At 39.4% G+C, this 9,071-nt stretch overlaps 1 protein-coding gene across 1 annotated transcript in view; it reads left to right on the top strand.

Annotated features, from left to right (window-relative positions):
- The first annotated feature begins 3,743 nt into the window (after nt 1-3,743).
- PROS1 (protein S) overlaps nt 3,744-9,071 on the top strand; it is a 55,481-nt gene continuing 50,153 nt past the window's right edge. Inside the window, exon 1 of the mRNA XM_060010493.2 lies at nt 3,744-3,988. Within this exon, the coding sequence (XP_059866476.1) occupies nt 3,913-3,988 (76 nt within the window). The 5' untranslated portion in view covers nt 3,744-3,912. The remainder of the gene's footprint in view (nt 3,989-9,071) is intronic.

Here is a 9,071-nt window from a genome sequence, read left to right as displayed (position 1 = left end):
CACAACATAACAGCTGTGAGTTGAGTTTTATTCAGGACTTACTGAGGACTGTAGCCCAGGAGACAGCCTCTCAGATAGCTCTGAGGAACTGCTCTGAAGAGGTTCATATATATATGAATTTTTTGGCTGGAAAATACATGTAGTCAAGCATACATCTTGGTAAAAGATTACTGCTAATCACATAAACATATATCTCCAGTTAAGGATTTTAGTGCTTGTCTATGTATAGGAAGATGCAAGAATCTGGGGTCGTTGAAATTCTTCCTTAGATACACTTCTTAACTATCTAGGGGCCCATAGATCCAAAACACAGACCACTTTATCCTGAATTCCTTTCAGCATGTATTTGTAAGTCAGTGAGTGTAGTGGCTAATGACTTGATCCTTGTAGAACTGGAATCGTGGGCAACACTCCATGTTTACAGATCATATGGTAGTTTTATTTTTAATTTCTTGAGAAACTTCTGTACTGTTTTCTATAATGGTTGTACTGATGTGTACATTCCCACCAACAGTGAACAAGGGTTTCCTTTTCTCCACATCCTCGCCAACACTTGTTATCTCTTGTATAAATGTTACTTGGTTTCTAATCTGATCCATTTTGTAAGCATTTAACAAATAACATTCTTAAAGTACAACCATAAAAATCACTCTATCTAAAGCAAACAAACAAATAAAACAAGACAGGTCCTCAATGCCTGTGATTTAACTACTTTAGTATTTGTTTGTTTTTACAAAGCAAATATTAAAAGATTATTGTAGAAAAGTAAAATACATAAATCAGCAAAAAGAACATGATCCATAACCCCATGACTGAAAATGATCACTGTTGATATTTGGGCATAAATATTCCCATATCTATATAATATATATATTATATATATATTATATATATATATTTTGGCTGTGTTGGGTCTTGGTTGCTGCACATGGGCTTTCTCTAGTTGCACCCAGCAGGGACTACTCTTAGCTGCGGTGCACGGGCTTCATTGCGGTGGCTTCTCTTGTTGCGGAGCACGGGCTCTAAGCACATGGGCTTCAGTAGTTGTGGCATGAGGGCTCAGTAGTTGTGGTGCATGGGCTCAGTAGTTGCAGCTCACGGGCTCTAGAGCACAGGCTCAGTAGTTGTGGCACATGGGCTTAGTTGCTCTGCGGCATGTGGGATCTTCCTGGACCAGGGCTCGAAGCGGTGCCCCCTGCATTGGCAGGCGGTTTCTTAACCACTGTGCCACCAGGGAAATCCCTCCCAGACTTATATTGTTAAACTGAATTTTGTTGAATGTTTATGTACCAGTCACTGTTCTAGGCACCAGGAATATAGCTGTGAACAAAACATTAAAACATTCCTGCCCTCATGGATTTTACATTCTAGTGGTTGTTGACTGAAAAAAAATGCACAACGTGCGAGTTGCAAGTTAGGTTTTATTGGGAGCAAAATGAGTACTATAGCCTGGGAAAGAGCATCTCAGATAACTCTGAGGCACTGCTCCAAAGAGGCAGGGGGAAGGTCAGTATTATATATGACTTTAGTGAAGGGGGGTACATGCAGTCAAGCACACATTTTGGCAGAGGCTTGCTGCTAGTGACGAGGACCAGATGTCACTGTTAATGATTTTTACCGCTTTTCTAGATATGAGAAGATGCAAGAATTTGGGCTCATAAAATCTTCTGAAATTATCTAACTATCTGAAGGCCTGTTCTGTCAGTTTTTCCCAGAGCACAGAGTGCCTCACTCCTGATTACCCGTAACTCCTTTCAGGGTGTGTTGAAGGTCAGCGGCTGCAGTGACTAGTGACTTAATCTTTGTAGAGGCAGATGGCAAGTGCCAATTTTTAGTTGGCATGGTGGAGAGAGATGAGGATGCAGGTAATAGACATAATAAGTAAATGGGACAATATACCAGTAGAAGATTATATGGAGAAATGTAAAACTGGGTGAGGGAATGGGATTAGAATTAGGACTAGGAAAAGGGATTAGATTAGCAGTTAAATTTTGAATAAAATTTAACTGCATATTTAAAAGTATACTGAAAACAAATTTTGGCCAAGTGAAATTGACCAAATGTTAATCAATATCGAGCTAAAGGCAAAATCATCTTCACAGAGTGAACTTATGCAATAAATTAAAAACTTGAAAATTTTATCCAAAGATGTATTATTAAATTTCATTTTAAATATTTCAGGGTATTGTTTTTCAAAGTTCAACATTACAGTGTAGGTAGGACACATTGACAACTATTGTTAGCACTGTGATGTACATTTGTAGTCTTAAAATGACTTAAAACTTCACATTCAGTTGGAGTCTTTGAAAGATCAAAGATTTTTCTTTTAGGTACCTTGCATTTCTCCAACATTTATTTCTTCATACTCTTTATATTTTTTAATGTCTGTATGGGAGATGATTTGTTATGAATGCTGTTGATTCATGATTTTGGAAGTTTTCCCTTGTGAAATTTTGAGAACTCAAAATTGATATTCTAATTCTAATTCTTCCTAACAAGTGAGGAAAGACTCATGGCCTAAATGCATTTAAATATTCAATAATTAAATATAGTATTTAAAGGTCGTTTTGTTTTATGTTCTGATTACTAGCCCACCGAACAATTCTACCGAGATTAGAATTATATTTATAATTAAATCATTTGGGGTGGGAATAAAGTGGTGAATAGATTGACATGTAGATTCAGACATAGCAAGAAGGAAGAGAATTTAAAAGAGGGAAGAATATGGATATATTCAACAATTCCTTTGCAAATTTTCTTAGAAAAAGTGACTCTAATATCAACTTCCATCCACCTGGATCATAAAACCACAGAAAGCTAGAGCTGGAATAAACCCTTGAAAGATCATCAGCCTATTGACTTTCACTCACACACATAGGAAATCAATTGATATTGTTCACTGGGCAGAAATACTGGAATGTTAGTAGTAAGTGTGCCTTAACTATGTGCTACTCTTTAACACACTAATTGCTTCACGTGTGTTATCTCTTTAAATTCTTCTGTTAACACCGTGAAAACCTACTACTATCTCCATTTTACGGATGATACAACTAGTAAGCTGCAGAGCATTGCCATTTGAATCCAGGCGGTTTAGCTCCAAAGGCAGCCTTAAACGTTAAGTAACATATTTCAAATGCGCTTGCCTAAGCACAAAAAAGCAGAGGTAACATGCAAAAACCAAAAACGAGCTGTTTGAAGGTGATAGAATTTGATACATTCTCTTTTTTCCCCAAACATTTTTTTTTGCTATAGTTCTTTTACGCTATAAATTCAAGAACAAAACAAAAATGTAGACAATCAAAACTATCACATTTGATTCCATTATCTCTGTTCTCTGTAGCCTTCCTAGAGTTCTCATTTCGCTTCTAGGTTTTGGTTAACATCTTCATCCCCAATGTCAGTCTCTCAAGATGTTTTCCCTCTAAGCCAGGACACCCCGACCTCTGAGCCCTCAAAGTATACTTGGCCACTCAGCCTTCCACTCCGGCTCGCTGGAGGTTGTGTTTTGCGTGTGTGTGTGTGTGTTTTACTGCGTTTGCTTCCCCTTTTCCTTGGCAAACTTCACGTTCCGGACACCGAAACGAAACGCTGGAGTTTGGGAAAGGGCGAGGAGGATGTCTCGACAGTGTTTACTAGGCCTTCAGCGCTCTCCCTGAGCCCTGCCCCCAGCTCCGAAAAGAAAAGCTTCCAGGAAATGTCCTTGTTATCACTTCCCCGTCGGGCTGGGGGCTGGGAGCGGGCCGTCCCCTCCGCCCCCGGCTCTGCTGCTCCGCGGGCGCGCTCGCTCGCAGGCGTCGCCGCGCCGCAGTTCTCAGACAGCGGCGCTCCAGTCGCAGACCCGCGGCACGCCGAGCGCGAGGGTCCCCGCCGCGACGCGCCACAGTCTCCGCCCGCGCCTCCGCGCGCTTCGCCATGAGGGTCCTGGGTGGGCGCTCTGGGGCGCTGCTGGCGTGCCTCGCCCTAGTGCTTCCCGTCTTGGAGGCGAACTGTGAGTAATTAATAGCGTCTTGTCTTCTTCTCTCAGCATTGCCAACTGAACTCCGAGCCCTGCTGGGAGGATTTTCTTTTCTAGGGCTGCAGCCTCCTAGAAAGTTTCCAGCAAGTGCTTCCATCAGCCGTGGATCTAGCGGGCAGTGTAATGGTGGAGGCAGGGTCAATAGTCACTCTGCTCTGGGAATCAAGTGTTGCCCTACAGGACAGATTCTAGAACAAGAGTGATACTAAATATCAATGAAGTAATTAGAACACGTACCCATTTGCCCCAAACAGTTGAAGTTCCCAGTCATAGGACAAGGATGAGCACATTACAGTATAAAAGTAGAGAGGAAAGTCAGCCCACTCTGTCTTCTCTTTGTACTAGCGCCTGTCCCCAACCAGCACCCGCTGCTGCAACCTACCTCCGCTCTGCTGTGCCTGGACTTTGAGCTTGGTTTCCTTATCTCAACATTGACACACGAATTATTTGGGGATGAGTGCGGGTTTGCGTAGCAGTACGGAGATGTCATTTTTTTAACCTTGAAATCAAAAGGACTGTTAAATATTGTAGTTCTCAGATAATTTCGTACTGAGGAATTTAGACGGAGTGCCACTGATCTGAGATCGTCGCATGAGTTCTTTGTACTTTATCTTTGTGTTTCCTGTTCTTTATGTTCCCATGCCTGGATTCAAAGCAGGATATTGAGTTCTCTCTCTCTCTCTCTCTCTCTCTCTCTCTCTCTCTCTCTATATATATATATGGATATCAAGGCATTTAGTACATCTTAGTTGTCAGTTAATTAGTTTGTTCTTTAAAGGTTAAGCATGCTCACTGGTCAAAAATGCTTACTTGTGCTATGTTTTATTCTCAGGAAATGGCATGGGAGAGATAAACTCAGAATTACACCATAGCTTTTAGATTGGTTAAAGCTCCAATGTAAACTTTTCAAAGATGACAATGTCAGGAGACTTAAGTAGGAATTTACTAACATTCTACTAGGTTTATTAGTTTTTATTAGTTACAGATCAGGATGAATGAGGTGTTTTAAAATTCTAATTTAAAGGCTAAAACAACATTTGTTGATTTTATATTAAAGACACACAATAGCAGAATTTCAACATACAAACCTCTATCATTAAGCCTATATATAGACCACATACACTAACTCATTAGGTATATAGTTCAGTAGGACAAACAAGTATTTGTCTGATAACCAGTGTTTTTATTTTTTAAAATATTTAGTTGTTTATTACACACCTGCACTTCTGACCTAGTATACTATGAACATTATATTACGTATATTTAAATGAGTTTTTAAAGGATAAAGTCAAAATAAATCTGAACAGTAGCACTGGTGTTTTCTTTCTGTACCTTAATGAATAATCTTGCACATTCTCCTGGAATGCAATCATTCCATTTTGGAAGTCACTAAAATATTCTACCAGAATGAAATGAAAGTTCATGAAAGTGAACACCAACAAAAAAACACTGAAGAGAGAAAAGAACATTTGGAAATGGAGAGAAAAAATAATCACAGAGGGGATAATTAAAACATGAAAAACTACTGGGTCTAAATAACTGGTAAATTGTAATCAATATGAAAAGACTAACATAGGAAATAATGTGAACATCACAGGGCAAGATGTTGGGAATAACACTTAAACATATGGAGTATGCTCTCATCACAGAAAGGTTTTTATTGACCCCTACACAGAAAGGTTTTTATTGACCCCTACACATATTTCCTATTGGGAAATATGATTTTAGAGTGTACAAGTGAAGCCAACAAAATACAGAGAATGCATCCTCCAGAGCCAACCATGACCTTCCCATCCATGGGAGCCTAGAGTACATTTCTACTGATAATCATTTATGGACTGGACGGCCATGCATTGTCCTCTCAGGGGTCTGCTTGTTGAACTCTGTACCAGAGAACAAGGTTCTTAATTGTGCTTACAGAGAAATATATGGGTAAATACATAAAACATGATAAGCAGTGTTTTAGAGAGAAGAAAAAGGCACAAATGGCTTGCTACACGTACTGCTTGTCACCACAGGAATTTGCTAAACCCTTTCTTTTTGTAGAGATTGTTACATGTTCATGGAATCTAGGCAGAGTTAAAAAGTGATGTGTGTGTCTATGTGTATTATACAGAGATAATCAAACCATACACATGGAGAAATCTTGTTGTATATAGACACTGATAGTATATATAAATTAGTTCTTTAATTCTAGTTTAATTGGATTAAAAATCATTTCTGGTTTACTGATGAGAAAACCGAGATACAGATGGAATGTGTTTACTCCCTAAGATGGTAAATTTGAGATAGAATTAGAATTCCAAATATTTGATTTATTGTTTAGTCCACAGAAATACAGTCACTATTTAAAGAAAAAGTTTAAAAATCACAGCTCTAGGTTTGAGAGAGTTGAGAAATCATCCAGTTCAACTTTTTTGAAATTGTTCAGAGATGTGAACTGACTTTTCACACATGCTTGTATCTATATCTGTATCTATATGTATATGTGTATCTATCTATCTATAGATTTAAAACTTATACTGTCTATATATTGTATACCACACTAAAGGCTGTGTGAAGAAAAATAGAAGAAAGGGGATGTCCCCTTTGGCTGTGCTAATTTGGCCCTTTCCAGACTTCCACTTCTGCTTAGGTGCAGTCTACCCTTGACATTACTGACTCATATTTTCCTTCTCTTTTTTGCTTTCCTCTTTCTGGAGAGATTTTATCAAGCTTAGGTTAGAGTTGGGGTTGTTGCTGGAAGAGTTAGAGACGATATCTGATGTACAGCATCATCATCATCAACAACAACAACACCCTATGCCATATTCTCTTGCCATTAATCCTATCTAGGATATACAGTCATGCTTTTCATAATAGACCTTTTCTGTCCACCAAGTTCAATATCCTCTTTAATAGCTAAATGATCTATATGCATATTTAAACTTTCAAAATACTGTGAGAAAAAATATGAGAAGCCTGATAATACATATATTAATTAATCTTTAGCTACAAGCAACAGTAAAGACTCTTGCTAACTAAAGCAGAAAGAAAGAAAGAAAAAGAAAGGAAGGGAGAAAGAAAGGAAGGAAGGAAGAAAGGAAGGAAGAAAAAAAGAGGAAGTAAGAAAGAAAAATAGAGGAAAAAAAAAGCTGAGTGGATTTATTGGAAGACCTACTTAATGGCATGTTGAATAACCAGGCCGAGGGAAGCCAGGGACTTGGGCATTTAGGTGATCTATATAGTGGGAACTCATGTGCTCACTATGTGAGGAGCTGCCATCAGATGACTCAGTTCTAACTGCCTTCTAGTTCTGTGCATACCTGTTCATGATTTAATTTCTTAGAAAAGAGAGGCTGATTATTTTGGCTTAGCTTGTTTCTGGAGTCCTGTGGTTGACAGCTCAGTAGAATCAGGTGGAGTGCCAGAACAGCTCCCACAAAGGAATGGATCCTGGGAAGGAAGCAGAAACAAGAGAAGTCTACACATTCCAATTACTGGCTGTACAACATACACACATGCCCTTCTTTCCATGAACACCATTTGAAAAACATTTCAAATATAATGCAAATAAAAAAAAATTTCTAATACAATGCAAATAACTAATGTACAGCAGAAAGGACCTCCTCTCCAAGAGATTCCAGTCACCACACTCAGAGAGGAAGGCTCAAGGCTACCATTTCCTAGTTTAGTATCACCAGGTGATGTCCTTGCCTCCTCTAGTTCTGTCACAATTCTGTGTCAATGTGCTGTGCTCTATGGATGAAATGATACATTGTAGTATACCAACACATCCTATATTCCAGAAAATAATTTTAAAAAGACAAGCAAGGGAATACAGGTACTGGCTTTAGGGCTTGCCTGTCTCTCTTGGTTTGAAGCTAGAGCTGGTATTTATGACTTCTTCCTTCACTACCGAATTCCTATGTCTCCTGCTTTTAGGCAGTTCCTCATGTTTGATCTTTTTGTCTACTCAATGAGATGTACCACACCCTTATTCGGGAAGAACCTGAGCCCTGTTGTTCCCACCTATGGATGATTGTATCCATCTCTTCTTTACAATTTCTATTGTGTATAGTAGTCATCCTGGAGAGGCAACACTTCTAACCCTGATTTGTATGTGGCAACTACACTATTTTGCCTTGATTATTGTCATTCCAGCATAGTTCTCTCTTCTTTTCCAACAGGAGTAAAGAACTTGAAATGGCTACATAGCAGTCTCAGCTTCTAATTCAGTGGAAAATATGTTAGGTGCATATTGTGAGAAGAACCACAACTGACAATCATTAAGTGGGCCATTCTGCCCCCTTTTATAATTAAGAACCTCCCTGATATGAGGCTGTCCACTTGGAACACAAATATTCTCAGCTCTGGGGCAATTCTTGCCCAAGCTTCCTTGTTTCTAGGCCTAAGATCTAACTCTTTACAGGTCTCTGAACAACTGGACAGACAAGCTGTAACTATTGAGAAAGTAGCAAAGATTCTGATCTCTGATAATTTCTCATTCTAAGCAAAGTGGACAATGAGAGATAACTGCTTATCTGTCCGCCCCTTGTGAAGGTTTTATTTCTCCTGTGCTCTTCAGGATCACCCTTGAGAGAGGCTGTAGTTCATCTCTGGCTGTAGCTTTGTAGCAGGTCTACCTCTGGCTCATGTTGGTACATCACACTGAGGTATCTTTTCCTTTTCATTCTTGGCTGTAGGCCTTTCCTCATGAGTCCACAAAGGGAGGTGGAGGGAGGGAAAGAAGTCAGGAGAATGAGAAACTGGCCCAGGCCACTTAGTGGTGCTTTAGGCTCATCCCATTCATACCGTTTGAACATTTCACAATTGAGCTGTGTCTCAAGAGTACCCTGATGTCCTATGGACCACTTAAGCCCAATGAGATCTGATGAGTCACTGGCTCGGCTACATGACAGACTGTTTGAAATGAACTTTGAACTAGCTAGAGAGCATTCTCTTATTCTGGTTTCCACCTACACTTGGCGGCTTTTGGGCTCATAGTAAAAAGCTCAGAGTAGAACATCTAAAAGTGGAATATGCCTCAAAAATAAGAGGTCCATCAAAATCTATT

This window comes from Delphinus delphis, chromosome 4 (assembly GCF_949987515.2).
Source record: "Delphinus delphis chromosome 4, mDelDel1.2, whole genome shotgun sequence".
Lineage (NCBI taxonomy): Eukaryota > Metazoa > Chordata > Mammalia > Artiodactyla > Delphinidae > Delphinus > Delphinus delphis.
Note: the sequence above shows the minus strand (reverse complement) of the source record. Positions and strands in the feature narration are given on the sequence as shown.